We start from the raw sequence: 23,137 nt of genomic DNA, 5'->3' as shown, positions 1-23,137 counted from the left end.
TCAACAAATGACGTGTAGGGAAAAGGTGGCAAAAAAAACAAGATCAAGAAGTGTCGTGGAACTTACAAAGGCTATCTAACTTTTCATCCTCCATTAACGGTAAAATCCAAATAGAAAAAGGAGTATGTCAAGGTGGTATATTGTCACCTTGCTTATTTAACTTCTATGCAGAGTACATCACAAGAAACGCTGGGCTAGAGGAAGCACAAGCTGGAATCAAGATTGCTGGAAGAAATATCAATAATCTCAGATATGCAGATGACACCACCCTTGTGACAGAAAGTGAAGAACTAAAGAGCCTCTTGATGAAAGTGAAAGAGGAGAGTGAAAAAGTTGGCTTAAAGCTCAACATTCAGAAAACGAAGATCATGGCATCTGGTCCCATCACTTCATGGGAAATAGATGGGGAAACAGTGGAAACAGTGGCTGACTTTATTTTTGGGGGCTCTAAAATCACTGCAGATGGTGACTGCAGCCATGAAATTAAAAGATGCTTGCTCCTTAGAAGCAAAATTATGACCAACCTAGACAGCATATTAAAAAGCAGAGCAGAGACATTACTTTGTCCACAAAGGTACGTCTAATCAAGGCTATGGTTTTTCCAGTAGTCATGTATGGATGTGAGAGTTGGACTAGAAAGAAAGGAAGAATTGATGTTTTTGAACTGTGGTGTTGGAGAAGACTCTTGAGAGTTCCTTGGACTGCAAGGAGATCCAACCAGTCCATCCCAAAGGAGATCTGTCCTGGGTGTTCATTGGAAGGACTGATGTTGAAGCTGAAACTCCAATACTTTGGCAACCTGATGTGAAGAGCTGACTCATTTGAAAAGACCCTGATGCTGGGAAAGATTGAGGGCGGGAGAAGGGGATGACAGAGGATTAGATAGTTGGATGGCATCACTGACTCAATGGACATGGGTTTGGGTGCACTCTGGGAGTTGGTGATGGACAGGGAGGCCTGGTGCGCTGCGGCTCATGGAGTCGCAAAGAGTCACACACGACTGAGCAACTGAACTGAACTGAACGGTAAAATACCCAACTTCTGGGTTCCTACCTTCCTCCTCAATTCCATAACACTCTTGGTGGTACTGTAACTGAGCAAGGGCTTGTATGCCTACAGCGTAGAAAGCTAAACCCTGACAGCCGGTGTTTACAGTAAAGTTCAGGTGTATGTCAGGGCTCCTAGCAAGGGAATAGGAGACAAGCCTCAGATTCCCACTTGGTCTTTGAGTTAGTGTGTTTTTTAAATAGGGGAAAGTGGCTAGGATTAATTATGGTCTTCTGATGTTTCTTAATCACAGTTTCAGGAGTCAAGATGTCTCAGGTTTATGATTCTCTGATTGGTGGTCCATGGCTCAGGGGTCTGTTAGCTCATCTTGCCTTGGATAAACAACCTAGTTTGTACATTAATGATGATATTTATAATAGCAATTTCAGGACATTAATGATTTTATCAACAACAGCAATTTTAATTATCTGATTCTGGTTGATCCATGTTCAGTTAGCACAGGTAAGGGTGGGTGGTACTCAATTGCAATATTTAGATCAAAATTTGAACTATTAAGAACACAGGATGCTTTCCATTGCATTTTATACTTTATCCAAGAAAACACTAACCTTCAGCATGTCAAGCAGGATAGCTCTCTATGTGCTGCTGGATTTTACAAATTCAATAAAGAATATTTATATTTTTTAAAGCTCTGCAATTACTATATAGGGACTTGCGGAAAGCCAGGTATTCAGCTTCTTGATATTAGTTATTTTTTTTATTAGTAGACTATATTAGGAAGGTGAATAGGTAAATTTTAAAAAATAAACTTCTTTTCCCACTATTTTCCCACCTTAGATTAGTTACTAGAAGTAACTCCTAGTAGTAAGGCTAAAGAGGTGGAAACTATCAATCTGTTTATGTTAACAGTTCAACAGTAAAGGCATTTTTCTGGAATTGTAGATGTGATCCCTTTTTAAATGTACTTCTACATCAAGGCATCATTAATTTTTTTACATCAAAGCATAAAGATGACATTAAAATAAGGTGAAAGCAGGTTTTTGAATGGATAGGTTGATTTAATAGTTTGTTTAATAACTCAATACTACTACTGAACATTCAAAAAATGCTTTCCAGATCCAGCACATAAGTGTTAAATAAGGGATCATCACAACACCCAAGAGACATATGAGCATGAGAATCTTAATTTTTATAGAGTCAACAGTTAAGCTATAGGCTGTGTCAGCACAGAGGTAATCAGAACTGAAGAGTATGATTTCAATTAAACTGCTTTCCTCCTACTCCTGTACCAAACTCATACTCTCACCTAGCAAAGCATGTCCTCTGAAACAGAATAAATGTTAAATTTGTGCTCTGTACCTCCCATTCATTTATTTAACCATTAAGCACCTATACTTACGTGTCAAGCAATGTCAAGGCACCTGAGAAATACTAATGAACAAAACAGAGTAATATCTCTACTCTCATGGAGCTTATATTCAAGAAAGAGAGCAATAAACATAACAGGTAATGAAATTATACAATATGTTACAGAATGAGAAGAGTTATGGAAACAAAGATAGGTGAGGACTGGAAATGCTGGGGGTGATAAAGTATAATTTTAAATACAGTGGTCAGGATGGGCTTCACTGAGATGAGGAGACTTGAAGGATATGAAAAAATCAGCCATGTGGAATCCAGAGAAACCTTCCAGTAAGAGCCTAAGAGAAGCATACCTGGAACATTTGAGGAATACCATGAAGGCTGGTGTGGCCAAAGCAGGACAGGAGAGAAAATGAGGGACAGAGAAACAGCAGATGAGCCCAGCAAAACAAAGCAGATGTGGTGATGATACAGGGCAGTGTAAGTCATGGTAAGACTTGGCTTTTACTCTGGAACAGGAAACCAATGCACAGTTCAGAGAAGAAGAGTGACATGATCTGACTGAAGTTTCAAAAAGAACATCCTATGATGAGAATTCAGACCAGGAGGGGAAATATCAATTAAGAACCATTTCTGTTACACAATAACAGGGTAGAATAATTTAGTATGACAAATTGACTTCAATATATAGAAGTCTATTTCTTGCTAACATAGGCAGACCTCAGAGAGATTGTGGGTTCGGTTCCAGAACACCACAATAATGCAAATATTGCAATGAAGTGAGTCTCACAAATTATTTGGCTTCCCAGTGCATGTAAGTTAATATTTACATGCTACTATGTAATAGCATTACAACTAAAAAATAATATGTCTTAATTTTAAAATATTCTATTGCTAAAAAATGTTAACCATCACCTGAGCCTTCAGTGAGTCATAATCTGGTGCAAGGTCTTACCCAGTGCTGATGGCTGCTGACTGATAAGAGTGGTGGCTGCTGAAGGTTGGGAAGCTGTGGCCATTTGGCCATTTCTTAAATAAGACAACAGTGATGTCTGCCTCACCCATGGGCTCTTCTTTTCATTAACAATTTCTCTGCAGCATGCAATGCTATTTGGTAGCAATTTACCCAGAGTAAAACTTTCAAAGTCAGAGCCAATCCTCTCAAATTCTGCTTTATCAACTAAGTTTATGTAATATTCTAAAACCTTTCTTGTCATTTCGACAATCTTCACAGCACATTCCCCAGCACTTGACTCCACCTCAAGAAATCCCTTTCTTTGCTCATCCATAAGAAGTAACTCCTCATCTACTGAAGTTTTACACGAGATTGCAGCAATTCAGTCACATCTTCAGGCTTCACTTCTAATCCTAGTTCTCTAGATATTTCTACCACATCTGCAGTGACTCCCTCCACTGAAGTCAAGAACCCCTCAAAGGCATCCATGAGGATTGAAATCAACTTCTTTCAAACTCCTGTTAATGTTGATATTTTGACCTCTTCCTGTGAATCATGAATTTTCTTCATGGCATCTAAAAAAAGGTGATTCCATTCCAGAAAGTTTTCACTGGCTTTGCTCAGATCCATCTACAGAAATAAAACACATTTCTTAAATAATAAAGACCTAGAAGTCAAAATCACTCCTGATCCAAGCAGGATGATGCTGCGTTGAAAGTGGAAGTATTAGTTGCTCAGTTGTGTCCCACTCTTTGCGAACCCATGGACTGTAGCCTAGTGCCAAGCTCCTCTGTCCATGGGATTCTCCAGGCAAGAACATTGGAGTGGGTTGCCATTTCCTTCTCCAGGGGGTCTTCCCAACCCAGGGATCAAACTCATATCTCCTACCTTGCAGGCAGACTCTTTACCACCTGAGCTACCAGGGAAGCCCTGCAGGCATGAAAAAAAACATTAATCTCATATATCTCCATCAGAGCCCTGGGGTGATCAGGTGCATTGCCAATGAACAGCAATATTTTGAAAGGAATAGCTTTTGCTGAGCAGTAGGTCTCAACAGTGGGCTTAAAATAGTAAACTATGTTGTAAACAGATGAGCTGTCATCCAGGTTTTTTTGTTCCATTTACAGAGCACATGCAGAGTAGACTTAGCATAACTCTTAAGAGCCCTAGGATTTTCAGAACGGTAAATGAGCTCTGGCTTCAACTCAAAAGTGACCATCTGCACTAGAGACCCTAACAACAAGACCCCTAACCCTGTCCTCTGAAGCCAAGCATTGACTTTTCCTCTAGAGCCATGAAAGACCTAGATGACTATTCTTCCCATGTAAAGATATGAATTCCAATTTTATTCACACTGAAAGTCTGTTGTTTTGTATAACGACCTTTGTTAATTATCTTAGCAAGATCTTCTGGACACTTGCTGTTGCTTGTATGTCAGCACTTGCTGCTTCATCTTGCACTTTGATGTTACAAGATGGCTTCTTTCCTTAAACCTCAGGATCCAATCTCTGCTAGCTTCAGACTTTTCTTGTGCGGCTTCCTCACCTCTCTGTCTTCACAGAAATGAAGAGAGTTAGGACCTTGCTCTGGATCAGGCTTTGGCTTAAGGGAATGTGGTGGTTGGTTTGATCTTATATCCAAACCATGGAAACTCTCTCCACATCAGCTATTAACTATTTCACTTTCTTATCATTTGTGTGTTCACTGGAGTGGCACTTTTCAGGAACTTTTCCTTTGCATTCACAACCTGGCTAAAGAGGCCTAGCTTTTTGGTCTATCTCAGCTTTCAACCAGCCTTCCCTACTAAGCTTAATCATGCATTGCTTCTGATTCAAAGTGAGAGATGTGCAATTCTTTCTTTCACATAAACACTTAAGAAGCTATTGCAAGGATTATCAATTGGCCTAATTTCAATATTGTTGTGTCTCAGGGAATAGGGAGGCTTAAGGTGAAGGAGAGAGATGGGGGGAATGGCCAGTCAGTGGAGCAGTCAGAAAACCCACATTTATTAAGTCCGCCATCTTATGTGGAGGTGGTTAATGGTGCCCCAAAACAATTACAATAGTAACACTGATCACAGATCACCAGAACAAAATGTCAACAATGCAAAGTTTGAAATATTGTGGGAATTCTCAAAATGTGACACAGAGACACAAAGTGGGCAAATGCTGATGGAAAAATGGCTCTGACAGACTTGTGTGAAACGCAGGGTTACCACAAACCTTCAGTTTGTTAATGTAGTACCTGCAAAGCACAACAAAACTAAGTATGAAAGTGAAAGTCGCTCAGCTGTGTCCGACTCTTTGTGATCCCATGGACTATACAGTCCACGGAATTCTCCAGGCCAGAATACTGGAGTGGGTAGCCATTCCCTTCTCCAGGGGATCATCCCAACTCAGGGATTGAACCCAGGTCTCCCGCATTGTAGGCGGATTACCAGCTGAGCCACAAGGGAAGCCTGAGAATATTGGAGTGGGCAGCCTAACCCTTCTCCAGCGGATCTTCCCGACCCAGGGATCGAACTGGGGTGTCCTGCATTGCAGGTGGATTCTTTACCAACTGAGCTATCAGGGAAGCAAAAACTAAGTGTGCCTGTATATAATTTCTAGGTAAGTATTCAGGTCAAGAACACAACTGTCCTACATCCAGATATCTTCCATCTTGTAGCTCCACCATCTCCTTGTCAAGAGTTCCTAATTTTTATCTGAATCCAAGCAGAAGATAAAAATAATTCAGAAGGACTTAGGTGGAAAGTTTTAATGGACTCGACATTAAGCTTCACTTCTATTCCACAAGAGAAAATTGTCACATGGACGTGACTATTGAAAAAAAAAAAAGCTGGTGAAATTTAGAGTAACCTTATTTCCAAAGAAAGAATGGATTTGGGTGGGAATCTAGCAGTTTCCAAAGTACATACCTAAATGGTAGCTATGGCGATAGTAAGAAGTGATAGAATTCTAGACGTGTTCTGGACTTACTCTGAAGACAGACCCAACAGGACTTCCTGATGGATTATTTTTTTCTCTCTCATCTCCCCACAATTAAAGAGCAATCAAGGATGATGCATGGTTTGGATTGGTTCAATTGTAAGTAAGGAAATGCCCGTAACTGAGATGTGGAAGGCTCTGGTAAAGCAGGTTTGGAAAGGAGGATAAAGGTCAGTTCTCCTCTGGATGTGTTATATTTGGGATGCCCACTAGATAACTGGAGGAAGAGGTAGAGCAGATACTGGGTATATAGTCTGGAATTTGGGGAGAGTGAACTGGACTGGAAATACAGTCAAGACCATGTGATTATTCTACTCACATATAACTTTTTATTCAATGTTTTAATGTCTAATGATAAATCACTGCTTGATTCAATTACTAGTGAAAATCATTACCATTCTTTCTACATTTTTAGCTACTAGTCTACTGGAAAGAACAATCTTCTCCCCTTTGTTTTCCTCTTTGTGTTGGGGAAGGTTTTTCTTTTTTTTAAGTAACATTACAGACTTACAAATTCTCTTTTCATTCCATGTGTTGTGATTACTATCATTCTTTCTGGTGTCAAACTGTCCCAAATTTTGCTTGTAGGATCTCTTCAAGTGGGATCCTATGTGTTTTTGACACATCCTCATCCACTTGCTTTCTGACATAAGATGTTCCCAGACCTCCCACCCCCTATATTCTAGAATCAGGAAATTTCTCTAAGGAACACTGACTCCTTTTAGTAGGAAATAGTACTTGGAAACTAAAATCTAAGCACTGGTTTTATTTTTTCCTACTGGGACATTTCTTCTAAGACCTTTCCATGAACTGAGATGGAAAATACATTTTAAAAAATCTACAAGGTCATATTGATACCTCCAATTCAAATTCAATTCCACAGTGTATTTGTCATTTTTGCCTCCTATTCCATATTTGTATCTCCTAAAACTTTGGTTCCCCAAAATCCAATATAATTACTCCTTTGCTCTATCCTACTTTACAACAAGATAACTGCAGAATTTCTGAACAAGTACCACTAACAACAACAAACCAACTAACTATAGTTAAAACATCTTTTCACAGGTTTCAGATCTTAGAATATTTCCTTCTACATCTGTACAGCCAAAACAATATGTTTAAAAGCTACTTAATTTGGGGTGATTTTTTGTTGTTCAGTAGTGTCTGACTCTGCAACCCCATGGACTGTAGCATGCCAGGCTTCCCTGTCCTTCACTATCTCCTGGAACTTGCTCAAACTCATATCCATTCCATCAGTGATGCCATCCAACCATCTCATCCTCTGTCATCCTACTCTCCTCCTGCCTTCAATCTGTTCCAGCATCAGGGTCTTTTCCAATGAGCTGACTCTTCACATCAGCTGGCCAAAGTACTGGAGCTTCAGTTTCAGTATGAGTCCTACTAATGAATATTCAGGACTGATTTCCTTTAGGATTGACTGGTTTGATCTTCTTGCATTCCAAGGGACTCTCAAGAGTCTTCTTCAACACCACTGTTGGAAGGCATCAATTCTTTGGCAGTCAGCCTTCCTTACAGTCCAACTCTCACATCCATACATGACTACTGGAAAAACCATAGCTTTGACTATATAGACCTTTGTCAGCAAAGGGGTGATAACGTTATGAATTTGTTATGTTCACTTGTTTCTCTTTGTATTCAATTTTAGAGTTTTTTAAATCCTTTTTATTTAATTTGGTTATTTAAATATGTGAGACACTCGCACAGTTCAGAAGTAACACACCCTCAGAGAAGTCTCACTTCCACCCTTATCCCATCTACACTGCTCCTCACCCACGCTTTATAGAAACTATTTCACTAGTATCTGGGTTAACCTTCCTGTGTTTCTCTTTTGCAAAAGTAAGATTTATTTCTCTGTTATTTTCCCTTCTTTATTACTAAATAGGGACCAAAATTACTACATATAAATTCTGTATAAGGAAATAATCCATATCTGCTCATAGAATTCTTTCTTATTCTTTTTATTATTGTAATTTATTCAATCAGTTGCCTAGGAACATTTAGATTTTTTTTCCCAACATTCTGCCATTACAAATAATCCTACAGTGAAAAACTTTTGAGCATACGCTATTTCATATTTGTACAGGCAACTCATCAGAGTAAATCAGAGTAGAATTTGGACTGCTAGGTCAAATGATAAATGTAGATGTTAAACATTACAAAACTATCATATAAAGTTGTAGCATTTCACATTCCCATAAGCAATATATGAGTGCCTATTTCCTCACAGGTTTACCAACTAAGAGTATATTCTAAGCTGCTGAACTTTTGCCAATCTGAAAAGTGAAAATTTTCACTGTATATTTTAATTTGCATTTTCTTATTAATGAAGTTGAAGATCTTCTTATATATTATCTTGTCATATATATATATATATCTTTTGGTGAACAGTCCATGACTTTTGCTTTTGACTTTTGCTTTGTAAAATCATGATTTAAATCTTTAATCGATGGAAAAATTACTTCAATAATGTTACAATGATGCCTTCAAACTTTAAGAAGAATAAAACAATAAGAAATGGAAGAATGTATAAATTCACTGAAAAGAATACTAACACCACTTAAAATTATACTGTCTTAGTCTACCCTGTATTCCACAGTCTATTAAAAAGTGAGAAGAATGTTAAGAAAAATGCATTCAAGTTACAATTTTATGATGTTAAGTAGCATCAATGGTTAATCCCACAAACAACCATACCACTGAAGAAGGTCAAAGTCTGGGAAACAAATGATTGAGACACATTTCGTAATGGTTTCATTACACCCACCTCATTAGTACAGGTAATTCTCCGAGGATGAGGGGCTTCTTGTTGCAGTTGATATACTGGGAAGTTAGAAAATAAAAGATGTCAGTTTCTCTTATGCAGAACATCTGAATACATTAGGAATCAAAACCTGCCTGCTTTTTAACTTTCATAAGAAAACTGTGGTACAGTCCTATTTGCTATTAAATTAAATTTTGTTATGAAAAAAGTAAAGAATGTAAGCCAAAGTATATTTAGTGAAAGCCCAGAAGCAAACACAAATAAAAAAATTATAAGCCACAGAAGTGTTATAACAACTCAATACTGGATATTTGGCTCTGCTCTCCATAATCTGGTCATTTATTTTCCTCAATTTTTATGGATATATTACATAAAGAATGTCTCTGTTATAAACAAATAATAGTTGTGTATTTTAACAGCACATTATTAAGTGTCAAAACTTGAAACTAAAATTAGGATTTATAGGCTAGATGCAACACATACACTGTTTTTCCCCATTTATCTTATAAACATTTATCTTCAAAGATAATCTCTCCTAGAAACAAAGTTTCTGAGTCAAAGTTACCACCACTTACTCAACTACGGTAAATGCAGCAAGAGAGAATTCAAACACCAAATAGCTGCCAGAGGATAATTTTTTGGACATCTGAAAATGGACTGGTGAAAAATTTTATCAATACCATGTCCTTCTAAGGGCTTCCCAGGTGGCTCAATGGTAAAGAATCTGCCTGCCAATGCAGGAGCTGCAGGTTCAATCCGTTGGTCAGGAAGATCCCCTGGAGAAGGAAATGGCAACCCACTCCAGTGTTCTTGCCAGGATAATACCATGGATAGAGGAACCTGACCAGCTCTAGTCCATGGGGTTGCAATGAGTCAGACACGATTGAGCACACACACACATGTCCTTCTAAGCCTCACTTCAGGCTTCTTGACTTGACACAAAGAAAAAATCAAAAGAATGTATGGTTATCAGAGAACGTGTGTTTATGTAGGTCTAAGTTTATCTCTTGGAGAAAATCTGTTTTCTATTTCTACACATATAATCAACATATAACTGAATTTAATAGTGTATTTAAATACGTAGACATTTGTCAATGTAATATCTGGGACAGCATCTGGGATTGTCAAAGAATACAAGGCTCACATTTCAAGTGGACTTATTATATAGACTCTGCCTCTGATAATATTCATATATAGTGCAGAGACATATATAAACATATACAGTTAGACTATGTATACGTGTGTATATGAAAGTGAAAGCCACTCAGTCATTGCTGACTCTTTGCAACCCCATGGATTATATACAGTCCATGGGATTCTCCAGGCCAGAATACTGGAGTGCCTTTCCCTTCTCCAGGGGATCTTTCCAACCCAGGTCTCCTGCATCGCATGTAGATTCTTCACCATCAGAGCCGCCAGAGAAGCCTGTGTGTGTACACGTACAGTAAGCATACTCAGAACATACACAGACACACATCACTGTCTGTACTGCTATGTAAGGCAACAAAGTACTGAAATTGCAAATCTCAACTCCTGAACTAGACCAGCTGGAATCTGAATGCTGGTGCTTCGCCACTAACACTGCATACTGAGCATCAGTTTTCGTCATTTGAAAATGGGGATAACAATAGTTCCTACTTTACAGATTACTGAAAGGATTAAATACTATATGTGAAAGACTTAAAACAGTCCCCAGCATATGATAAACAATAAAGATTAGCTATTTTTATATATAGATGACTGATACTATTAGTATACAGAAAATTCTTTACAACAAATAGTTGACTATCACAATGCATCTTCAGGTCATTACCAAAACATAACAGTATGGTAATACTATGATTTAAAAGTGCTAAGAAGATGGAGCTTTTCTGTTTAAGAATCAAAAAATAAACAAAACACTTCCTCACTTAATAATGTTTGACATCTACTGATAGAAATGTATTCCTTTGCCTTATCCTCCTTGTTGCAAAAATCCCTGAGACAAAATAAATTAAAATAGTTTAGATAACCATATTTTATGGTGAAAGTTGGTTTTTCAAAAATACTCCCGTGAATATGTTTTTTATGGATTAAAGAGATGATCTGAAGGGAGTAATTCTGAGATGGGAAGGGAAGAGAGAAAGCAGTGACAATAAATTTGTGTGGCCCACTTGGCGAGAGCACACGTGCATCATCAGCATGTACATGTTGCATCGCTTCAATAGTGTCTAACTTTGCAGCCCTATGGACCACAGGCTCCTCTGTCAATGGGATTTTCCAGGCAAGAATACTGGGGTGGGGTACCATGCCCTCCTCCAGGGGATCTTCCCAACCCAGGGATGAAACCTGCATCTCCTGGGTTTCCCACAATGGCAGGCAGGTTCTTTACCACTAGAGACACCTGTGAAGCCCAGAGATAACTGTAAATCTCCATCCTCCTAAGAGGACCAAAACATGATTTGCAAAAACGTCCATTCTTCAGGTCCATTTATCCCTAGTTGTAACTAAGATGTGAAAATGCAGTTCACGTTTCTGTTTTGAGCAGTAGTTTTCCTTTGTCAAGACAATGTTTTAGAAAGTAGGGTCATCTATGGAAACTCAATTATGAGAACTGAGTAGTGCCCAAGGAGGACATTACAAGTTATTAGAGAAAGTGAAGTGTTGACTTTGAGTACAAGCACAAAAATATTGTAGCATCTGGTTATCATCAGTGATGCATCTACCTTTTCAGTAAGCAAATATTAAGATAAGCCAGTATGAAAGAGTGATAACCTCATAAGAATTTTACGCTTTGCTTCCATCAGAGTTTCAAAGGGTATAGTTCTGTTTGATTGAGAAGAGCAATTTTCAGACAAGCAACCCCCCTACTGGCTTGGTACCAAGGGTTAGTCTAGTTCTATGACTCATTTTTAATAAAAATACATATCAATGTATGACAAAACCCACTGAAATGTTGTGAAGTGATTGGCCTCCAACTAATAAAAAAAAAAAAATTAAAAAAAAATACATATAAAGGGAGTGTCTTTGAATATTGGGTATTGTATAACTAAATATAACATGAATTCAGGGAATGTTCATCAAAAGGATCATCAAAAATCATAAACTGTAATTAATAAAGAATAATTAATTCAGGCCCTTCTAAATTTAGAGGGTTTTTTTTTTTTTGTAATTTAAGCTGAAACTCAGCTGAAACTTAAATTGCACAATCATCTAATAATTCACCAAAAATTAATAGCTAAATTCAAGATGAGAAGATGTATGATTAAAGTACTCAACATTTTTCAATCACCTCAAAAGTGTTAATGTTTATGTACTTCTTATGGAAATTCTTAGTACCTAGAGACAATACATTGTGAATTACGTTCAAAGTCCACAAGCTGGCATCTTGAGGTCAAAACTGGCTTACATGTGTTTTTTTTAGCATCTGTTTTTCAAATTAAAATTTGTTTTTAACATGTAAAAATTAAGAGATTTAGCAACAAAAATAAAAGCAAAAGAGAATTCCAGCTCCTCTTGAAACTGTTCGGACCCTGGCTGATTTCAAGTAAGACATATTGAAAAGCAACAAAACTGCATTTGTTTTAAGAGTTCTCAACTTGGACATCTTGCTAACTCCTCCTTAATTATTGATTTGAACTTGTAAGGTATTAGAATTATGTTCTCACAAGCTCAACTGAACCAAAATCAGAATGCACAAAAGAGACACAGGTTAAATGTTTCTTACAGAATCACAGTGAAAATAAGTTTCTTATAGAATCACATTGTGAAAAGCTGCTCAGACCCCACCAAGCTAAAGACAGAAGAAAAATCCTTAACATGATGCAACTTTTGGCATGAGAATGTAACTGTTCCCTTCAGTTTTATAGATGTAGTACAGAATAGACGTGAACAACCAAAACATTCTGAATAGCTTTCATTCTGCTTGTATCTCCTTAGGTGGACAGACATACATGATTTTTTTAAAGTCTCAATCCATTTAGATTTTACCACACCATTTTGAGAATTAATTATAAAAATGTAAGTCACAATGCAGAGAAGGTAACATATGCATTATGGTTTTTCAGTCCCAAAGATGATCAAACAGAATTTGTTACTTATCAACTCTGAACAAGGAATACATAGGAATTAAACAAAATGTCACGGCTCTATTATTGAGGGTACTGGGCAGGGCCTTTTACCCCAGTAACTTAAAATTTCAGTCACTCATGATGAAATAAGGGTGTCACAGACTCGTTAGTTCTAAAAAAAACTTTTTCTATTAAAATGCACAGACTCTAGGACATGTGAACTTCTTACAGTATTATTATTAAATACCTTACTGGGGATTATTTACTGTTACCTGGACATAAAACTGTAAAAGTGACTATGAGTGGCAAAGGCAAAACAAACAAAAAGAAAACAAAAGAATTCAACACACATCTCAATTTTTTTCTAGAATCAGAATTTTGACAAACACATTTAACAATCTAAACAATCATCATACCAATTACTTCAACGTGAGAATGTAATTTTTACATGTTTCTCATTAGTTAAAATGTGCACATATACAAATTCTTAGACAACCTCATGATTTCATAAAGTAATTTCACATGACTCATTTAAAATATGGGATGGGCTTTTCAGCTTGGCTTTAACAGTTTAATCATAAAATTTCCTTGATTTGGAAGTTTTTGCATTTGATGGTCAGAAAATAGAGTCTATTCTAATAATTTCTTCCTTGTTCTACTATTAAAATGATGAGGGGTGGCAGTGTTCTTCAGGCTTGAAGTCACTAAAAGAAACTATTAAAACAGTATTATCACCAAAATAAAAGAGGGAATATGCCATTTTTAAGACAAATGGTTGCTACTCTAAGACATAAGAAGATACAGAAAATAGAAATTGCATATACCACATTAAGCAGTCAATATTCTTCAGGGGGAAAAATCGCCACCATGATTAAATAACAGTCTGAGGTTTTACAAATGCTCTTACATTAAAATGCACAAGGCACAAGTCAGAGCAAAGGGAATAAAGATAAATTGAAAACCAGAAAATGCAGAGAAAAATTTTAAATAGGCCTCCCGCCAATGAGATTATATGACAAAATCTTTGAGAGGTAAAGAACATTAGTCATTTTTATACATTCTTTGAACTATACTCCCCAGAAACAAAAAGAAAGCAGCAGGGGTGGGGGAAAATATATCTATTGACTATTTTTAGAGACTGTTCATTTTTGCTTACTATAATTAGCCCAAAGTGGAAACCTATTAAACAATATATTGTTCTGGGAACACAAGAATCTGAATTACTGCTCTTTCAGTCAGCAAATTTCAACAACTTACAAATACCAAAATACAGAATAACTCAATATTTACAAAGATGCTAATAATCTATATTTAAAGTTTTTTAGGTTGCTATTCGACTCTAGACAGCATACAGAAGTTTACAGTACTGGTTCTACAACAGTGCATTCATGGATTTTTTAAAAAACAACTATTGTATTAACCTTATTTCCATTTTTTAAAAATCTGAAATGGATTTTCTTTGATGCAACAATCTTCTCTAGGAAACAAGGAAGGGAAAATAAAGGACTAAGAACATAGACTCATCAGAAAAAAATTGTATCCTAATGCAAAGTTTAAAGAACAATATAGAATTCAAATGTCTATCTCATATTGGGGAAGGCAATGCCTTAAAAAAAAAAATTTTTTTCTTTTGTCTCTTTTTATCCATTCTTTCTAGCAATTTAGCCTCTTGACTTATCATCATTTGTTTATTCCTTTTTGATATAAAGAATCAGGATCTGAGACAAGATTCCTTGAATTCTCAGTTAGTTTCTCCTTGCATTAGTTTTACCAGCCATTGTCAACAAGTGGTCTCAAGTTCCATAATACGAAATCCCACGTGAACTCAGGGGGATGAGATGCATTCCTAACATGCAAACCATGTACAGGCTTCGTGGAAATGTTCTGTTTCCCCACAGTTTCTTTTCCTGTGCTGGTCACAAATCCTGTTGTAAATTAGTTTTTCAATAGTGGGCACAAAATTGAATCAATCTTCTATCTACTGAAGATTAGATTCTAAAATCTAAAAGTATCTTAAAATATTAAAAATATCTTAATATTTTTATGTTACTTATAAAGCACTATAACCCATCCAATTTAAAATTATTTGTACACTTACAGTAAGATTTCCAAACAGGAGGTCTATATTCATCTGTATCTGAAAGAAAAAACAAATTAACATTACTGAATATTTGTATTTTAAATGAGTTATTTTAACAATTAATTCATTTAATATATATTTGTTAAGGTCTATTATTTGTCCTAGGCATTGTGCAAGGCACTAAAGGGTATTCAAAGATTTTTAGTCTTGGTCCTCCCTTCCTCGGAATAAAATTTCACAGAGATGTTTGAAGAAAATTATTCTTATTTATTCAACTGCTTATCACTTGAGAACATCAAGCCTAACTTTTACTGTTTTATCATCACTGAGGTAATAGTCAATAATGTCTCTGGGCTTAACTCTATGATCATTCCACTGAAAGATCCCTGAACTCATTGGAATTTTTCACTTTGGGAGGATGCCAGCGAAACTGGTTTTATTAACATTAGGAGAAAAGAACAGCAAAGTATGGACCTTAGTCCTCATACATCCTGGACAATCAAAACCAGGAAATGAGGAACACTTCAGTGGAGGTGAATGTATTTAGGGAGCTACAAAGATCATGAGGTGAACATGTGCTCCCCAGGCCCATTCACCTCCCTCTGCTCGAATGTGGATTAAGAGAGTGTGAAGAGGCAGCGGAAAGTGATGCAAAGACAAGCACCTGAAGGAGAAAGGAGAGGGGACAGCGCAGCCTGGCATTCTCATCTGTAAAGCACAGCTGAGGAATAATCTTGCCAGCACAAAGTCATGCCTGCAAGGCCATGCAGCCAAACCAGCAGACAGCATTTTGGTGTCGGGAGGTGTGGCCAGACACATCACCTGGCTTTGCTGGAATCCAACATAAACCCATTGAGCAAGCTGATCCTAAAAATCGTGGTCTTCAAGGAAACAAGGAAATTCACAGGAAGTCTACTGAGAAGGGTGAATCTTGCATATGTAGCTCATATTAAAATTATCACATGCTGAAAACATTCAGCCCCCAAATCCCAACCTTTAAAATGCAATCTTACACTTCATATTTGATGTGTTATCATAAACCACCACATGAATGCTTTGAATCAGAGGGCTACAGTAAGACTACCAATGATGGGCAAAAGGACATAAGAGGGAAATTCTACATCATGTAGAAATTACTTGGCACCAGGAGTTTTCATGTATGTTTTCTCAAAGAATGAATAAAAGATGACATGAATAAATGAATGATGTAATGCAGCAAATAGAATTGACTCTCATTATTCACAGAAGTTACATCCTACAACATCACCATACACAATGAATTAACCAACACTGAACCACTGCTCCTGGGGAAACAAGTTAGGTTCCTGTGAACCTCTGGTCACAATATTTTCATCAATCAATATGTAACTTTGCTTTCTGTGTATTTCTGTTTAAAGATACCTTAGTATATATTGTTGGTTCATAAACACTTAACTCACAGCCAAATAAACTGTAACTTATGCTTCAAAGAAGCTTATCTGACATGTATTATCTTCATAAGACACATCACTGCGTTTTTGCACTTTGGAACACCAGACAGAATTTTGACACTAGGGGCCATTTTTAAAAATAAAATCACCAATAAAAAGCCACAAAACTGCAAAAAACAAAACAAAACAAAAAAGTGGCATTAACTAGGTCCTGATAAGAACACTTGTTTACAATATGAGAGCTTAAACGCAGAAGGCAGAGTTGCCTTGCTCAGCCTCAGCTGGGAATATACAGGTCAGGCAACTCAATTTGCCACTCTATAAATGTTGGCAAATTACCATGAAAGTGTCACAAGTGTTTATTTTAAAAGGGTTACAAATAAATGTTAGCAAGTAAGCAAATTTGCAAATACAGAATCAAGAATAAGGAGGATTATCTGTATATGAATGAGTAGTTATTTAGGAAAACTACCATCTCAGGTAAACTCACCTAGCAATGATATAACATTAGGATGAAATACAACCTTAGCACAGTAATATATAGATATATACATATTTACCTAGCTAGGGGGTGGGTGTGGGCATGTGGATGTGTATGTTTAGAAGGTTAATTGTACTGATGTTTGTCTTAAAAAATAAATTATAATTAATTGAATTATATTTTTCATACGAGGAAAAATTTGCCTCTAAGCATTCAAGTCACTTAATGATTTCATCGATGCCATATGGATCCTGTTAAATTGCTATTCAATCCTAAGCCAGTTTTGGGTTTAATAGGAGAATGGATGTTCACTCTCCTGGCATTTGGCCTGAAATATTCATGTGTGTGTCTCAGCCTTCTTGCCAGCATCCAAACAGAATAAACTGCAGTGACGAGGCACCTCCCGACCCACCGGTGTAAGACAGCACATGTGGCCAGGAAGAAAAGAGAAGAGGCACTCAGCAAGGCTGAGACCCAGGGTAGTAAAGAATTTACCCTTGCACCTAAGAAGAGGTCTAACTTTCGCCTTCAGCTCCTAGGAAGTGATTTTATTTGCCTGGGATCCTTGGGCTAGCCAGAGAGTAACAACGTGACTTAGGGTGGGGTTTTAGGCCACACAGTGTCAGTCAACTTGGAGACCAAGTTCCACCCTGTGGGTGGGCCATCAATCATAAAACCCTCATTAAAAACTCTGAACTCAAGGACTGAGAGGGTGTCCTTGGTTGGAAATCCTCCGTGTGTCTCATCACACATCAGTGCTGGAAGACAATGCATGCTGACTCCACAGAGGACAAGAGACGCTTGCATTCAGTCCTTCTCCTGGGCCCTGACTTAGATGCTTCTTCCTTTGGTGGATTTTAACCTGTATCTTTTTCCTGTAATAAATCATGACTCTCAGTATAACAGCGTTTAGTGAGTCCTATGAGTTCTTCTGGAGAATTATCAAACCCAAGGGTGATTTGAGGGAACCACCTCCCACTTGCAATTGGAGTCAGAAGTGAGAGAGGCGTTTGGGACTGTGCCCTCTTACTTTGCAGTTGGCCCTAACTCCTTGCAAACCCTGTACAAGGTTGTGCCAATGAGCAGGCGACCCTGGAGAGCACTTCCACTTTGGAGATGGTGAGAGAAAAAGAGGCTAATATTCTGTCTCTGGGGGATTGTTTACCTGGTCTTAGATAGGATTTTTGGAGGGGAACATCAACCTTAGCTTGCTGTGTGACTTTAGGAAACTTACCACCTCTTTTTTCTTTATGCATAGAGTAATAATATCATCTAAAATGGGAATAGTAGTAACACAGGTTTGTTGGAGGATTAAATTAGGTATCATACATTAAGCATCTTGCACTCAGGAGAACTTTAGTAAATGAGAATCCTCTCCAGCCTTCACCAAAAGTGAAGTTAAAAACATGATGATGTTACCATATTTGCCTCAGGGCATTGTCAATGATTTCACCTATGCATTCTTATTATTTTGATCTTGCCTATACACCTACTATATTATAAAAGACATTATTCAAGATGCTACAGATCAGAGTTTTGTGCCCAAATAAAATGAGTATTTGGCAAATAACCAAGAAATACTGGCATTTAAGTCTGTGTTTACTTTAATGCTAAAAGAAGTCTAATCATTCGTGACATTTAAAAACAGAATGTGGGTTTTGAAAGTCTTTTCCGTATAAGCAAGGTGAAAAGACAGCCTTCAGAGTGGGAGAAAATAATAGCAAACGAAACAACTGACAAAGAAATAATCTCAAAAATATACAAACAGCTCATGCAGCTCAATACCAGAAAAATAAACGACCCAATCAAAAAAAGGACCAAAGAACTAAACAGACATTCTCCAAAGAAGACATACAGATGGCTAACAAACACATGAAAAGATGCTCAACATCACTCATGATCAGAGAAATGCAAATCAAAACCACAATGAGGTACCATCTCACACAGGTTAGAATGGCTGCTATCAAAAAGTTTACAAACAATAAATGCTGGAGAGGGTTTGGAGAAAAGGAACCCTCCTACACTGTTGGTGGGAATGCATAATAGTACAGCCACTATGGAGAACAGTGTGGAGATTCCTTAGAAAACTGAAAATAGAACTGCCACATGACCCAGCAATCCCACTGCTGGGCATAAACACCGAGGAAACCAGATCTGAAAGAGACACGTGCACCCCAATGTTCATCGCAGCACTGTTTATAATAGCCAGAACATGGAAGCAACCTAGATGCCCATCAACAGACGAATGGATCAGGAAGCTGTGGTACATATACACAATGGAATATTACTCATCTATTAAAAAGAATACACTTGAATCAGTTCTAATGAGGTGGATGAAACTGGAGCCTATTATACAGGGTGAAGTAAGAACGAAAAACACCAATATGGTATATTAACGAATATATAGGGAATTTAGGATTCCAAATATGGTAACGACAACCCTATATGCGAGACAGCAAAAGAGACACAGATATAAAGAACAGACTTTTGGACTCTGTGGGAGAAGGGGAGGGTGGGATGATTTGAGAGAATAGCATTGAAACATGCATATTACTATATGAGAAATAGATGACCAGTCCAAGTTCGATGCATGAAACAGGGTACTCAAAGCTGGTGCACTGGGACAACCCAGAGGGATGGGATGGGGACGGAGTGGGGAATGGGGTTCGGGATGGGGGACACATGTACACCCATGGCTAATTCATGTCAATGTATGGCAAAACCACCACAATATTGTAATTAGCCTCCAATTAAAACAAATTAATTGTTTTTAAAAAAGTCTTTTCCTAGCAATCTTTTTTCCCAGTGGAAGTGTAAACTGGTGCAAGATCTCTAAAGAACAACTGACAATACATATCATGAGCCTTTAAAAGTGTGTAACAGGCATCTGTTAAGGCAGAGTAAATGAGATGCTCTTTGAAAAAGAACATTTAAAACTTATGACAGTCTTTCTTATGTCTAGGGCTGGAGATACTAGTTCACCATGGTGTGGACAATTCTGTTGAACAAGTAAGGCAAAGGGTAGGTACCACCATCCTCAGGACTCAGGGGAAAGGGGCTCATTGGGAGGGGAAAGTTGCATGGTTTAGAAAAACATACCTTAGACTCTTAACAAATTAATTGCTAGAGTTGCTGAGACCAATTTTATAGTATCCTAAATCCTTCTGGAAGGGAAGAAACATTACCCTCATCTTCGATTGCTCAGATTCAAAATTAAGAAGTTCTGTCACAGAAGAAACTTAGAGCCCAAACCAAGTTCTAATGGCAGGAAAAGGCAGAAACTCTTCCGAAAGAAAAATGCCTTTGAAGATGAATTAATTGAAACTGGTGATTGAGAGTCACAAATGGGCTTATGGGTTTATTAGGAAGGATACATACTGGCCCAGCATGAGGCCAAGGCCAGAAGTGTCTCTGACCTCAGCCTCCTTGACACATGGAACGTTCCATAGAAGAGTGTGAACAAACTGCAATCTTGACCTCCAGCTGGGTTCACTACTTTGACTCGGGCCAAGTCTGACTAAAATGGGTATCCTAGTAGCAGTCAGACAAGCAACTGTCTACCAAAGGCTGGACTTTTAACAGTGACAGAAGTGATAAAGAGAAGGAAGGTAAACAGTGTATAATTACACTTACTGAACTTCTCTTCTGGGCATTTGTAAGAGAATAGGACTACTTTGGGACTGAGTAAGCCTCATGAAGTTCAAACCTGGGGGAGGAGACTGCCTAAAGAGGAAGATACTAAATTTCCTGCTAACTGAGGAAATGAGGAAAAAATATGGGAATATACTTGTTCCTTCTGCACACTTTTGACCCAGCAGCTCTACTTCTAGGAACTTATTGTAAAATAATTATGCATGTTACGCAAATATTAATACAGAGGAATATCACTGAAATATTTCTTTTAAAACTAAAAAACTGGATTCAACCTAAATGCTTCACAATTAGAGACTGATGAAATCAATGATGATAAATCATAGTTTGAAGATACTTTGACTACATCAAGAAGATTTCACCTTTAATCTGTTAGAAAGTCTGACAGATATTTTAAATATTTTTAATCTTTTAAACCCGTGGCTCTCAGACTTATTGGTTTCAAAAGTGTGGATTCTAAGGAGCTTTCAATTTCTATTGATATTAACCATATTAGAAGTTAAAACAAATTTTAACAGCATATATTTGGTAATTTATTAAAAATAATAAATTGGAGTTTTTGCGTCAGCGGCAAGAGCGGTGGGCTGGAACGGATCGGCCGCGGCCCGCGCGGCTGTCGCATGCGAGATTTTCGAAGAACCATGCAGGAAGAACACATTCCGTGAAAGATAAAGCTGGCCAGACGCACAAGCCTCTGGATGTATTTGAGTTTCCTGATGATTCTCAGTTCTCAAGCCTCAGCAGGCTGGGCGAAAATGAGAAAGATGAAGAATCCTATGAAAGCTTTGACCCTCCTCTACACAGCACGGCTATATATGCTGATGAGGAAGAATTCTCCAAGCACTGCGGGTCACATCTCCCCTCAATTCCTCAAGAAAAAGAAGCAGAGAGAAGTTCGGACACTTTTGAAATTGAAGCAAGTGAAAACGAGTCTATAAAGATTAGTGCCAAAAAGCCAACAAGAAAACTCAAGCCCATCAGTGACGAATCTGAAAGCCCTGAAGAAAGTGATGTAAGGAGAAAAGTTAAACCCACAGAGAACATAAATACACGGCATGAAGCTGTTTCAGCTACAGTACTTCCAGAACTTTCGGAGAAACCAGCTGAAGCGGTCACTCCTCAGAAGACAGGACCCCAGAGTGCTGAGTCCTCTGCTGAGAAAGCGACGCTAGCCACAGAACATCAGCTGAAAACTCAGAAGAATAAGATGTTTCCTGGCAAAAGGAAGAAGCCAAGAAGTGATGCCACAGACTCAGATACTTCCGACTGTGCACCTATTTGGTGTTTAAAAGAAAAGAAAGCCAGTGACATCATGGAATTAGATGTGTTTTTGTCTGCATTCGAGAACATTCTTCTAGAGTATGAACAAAAAATAGACTCTCGAGTTTGTAAGGCAGCCATCAACAAATTTCATTCTGATTTGAAAGAAGAACTCATCAAAATGCTTCAAGATGTCCAGATGTTGAAGACACTGAAAAGGAAGAATGCTAAGATGATCTCCGATATCGAAAAGAAAAGGCAGCATTTGATTGAAGCCCAGGATGAATTGCTTTGGGTAGAACCAGAGCTGAAACAACTACAAATAAAGTATGAGGAACTTCAGGAGAGAAAAGCTTCCCTTAGGAAGGCAGCATATTTCCTGTCTAATCTCAAACAGCTTCATCAGGATTACGCAGATGTTCAAGAGGAAGAACCAAGTGCAAAGGAAACATATGATTCATCCAGCCTTCCAGCTTTGCTGTTCAAAGCAAGACCCCTTTTAGGAGCCGAAAATCATCTGCAAAATATCAACTGTCAATTAGAGAAGCTCCTTGACCAGAAATGAGACCAGTCTACTAAGATGTGCACATTTAAGATTAGTCTCGTGATACAGTTTTAGAAGGTAACAGGCAGTATATATTTTTGCACAAAGATGGGAAGAAAACCTGAACTTTATTACTATTAATTTGAATTGAATATTTTTCACTGTTATAACAACATTCTCAGATAAGTTTAAAAGCAGGAAACTGTCTTACTGTTCAGACTGTTTGTATGATCTTGTCACCAGAATTTAATATTGCTTTGTCATTAAAATTAAATGGCTAAGTATAATAGTTTTAGAGGCCATAATTAACTTTTCTAGTTAACACCAAGTACAAAGTTTTAAAATGTTTTAGAACGTTGACACCTCATCAGCCCTTAAACATACAGAAACTTTACCCTAAAAATAAACATCCAAAATTAAGCTGATGTGAACATAGTTAATCACATAAGAATTCTACTGAATTTAATAAGCACACCAGAGCTAATTCTCAGTAAAACTGGTTTATTTCAGTAAATAAGATTTGGAAGTAAAGTGATAAATAAAACAGT

The 23,137-nt window shown here is 37.6% G+C and overlaps 2 protein-coding genes across 2 annotated transcripts in view; one reads left to right on the top strand and one right to left on the bottom strand.

Annotated features, from left to right (window-relative positions):
- Nucleotides 1–23,137, bottom strand: part of CHN1 (chimerin 1) — a 199,608-nt gene that overhangs the window by 134,652 nt on the left and 41,819 nt on the right. Inside the window, exons 2-3 of the mRNA XM_061135169.1 lie at nt 15,242–15,280; nt 9,098–9,153 (exon numbers count right to left, since the gene is read on the bottom strand). Of these exons, the coding sequence (XP_060991152.1) occupies nt 9,098–9,153; nt 15,242–15,280 (95 nt within the window). The remainder of the gene's footprint in view (nt 1–9,097; nt 9,154–15,241; nt 15,281–23,137) is intronic.
- LOC133051278 (centromere protein U-like) lies at nt 15,988–23,014 on the top strand. Its single transcript, XM_061135812.1, has 3 exons — nt 15,988–16,147; nt 20,097–20,155; nt 21,354–23,014. Exons 1-3 carry the CDS (start codon nt 15,988–15,990, stop codon nt 22,608–22,610), a joined length of 1,476 nt encoding a protein of 491 aa, XP_060991795.1. The 3' UTR covers nt 22,611–23,014.

This window comes from Dama dama, chromosome 33 (genome assembly GCF_033118175.1).
Source record: "Dama dama isolate Ldn47 chromosome 33, ASM3311817v1, whole genome shotgun sequence".
Lineage (NCBI taxonomy): Eukaryota > Metazoa > Chordata > Mammalia > Artiodactyla > Cervidae > Dama > Dama dama.
This window is presented reverse-complemented; position numbering and strand designations above follow the sequence as displayed.

Excerpts from the sequence above, each read along its gene's own strand:
- LOC133051278 (XM_061135812.1), top strand. The coding sequence starts at position 15,988 with ATGCAGCCAAACCAGCAGACAGCATTTTGGTGTCGGGAGGTGTGGCCA. Across the intron at positions 16,148-20,096 it reads CAGGAAGTCTACTGAGAAGG|GGCTGGAGATACTAGTTCAC; the intron begins GTGAATCTTGCA and ends TCTTATGTCTAG. Across the intron at positions 20,156-21,353 it reads TTGAACAAGTAAGGCAAAGG|CGGCAAGAGCGGTGGGCTGG; the intron begins GTAGGTACCACC and ends TTTTTGCGTCAG.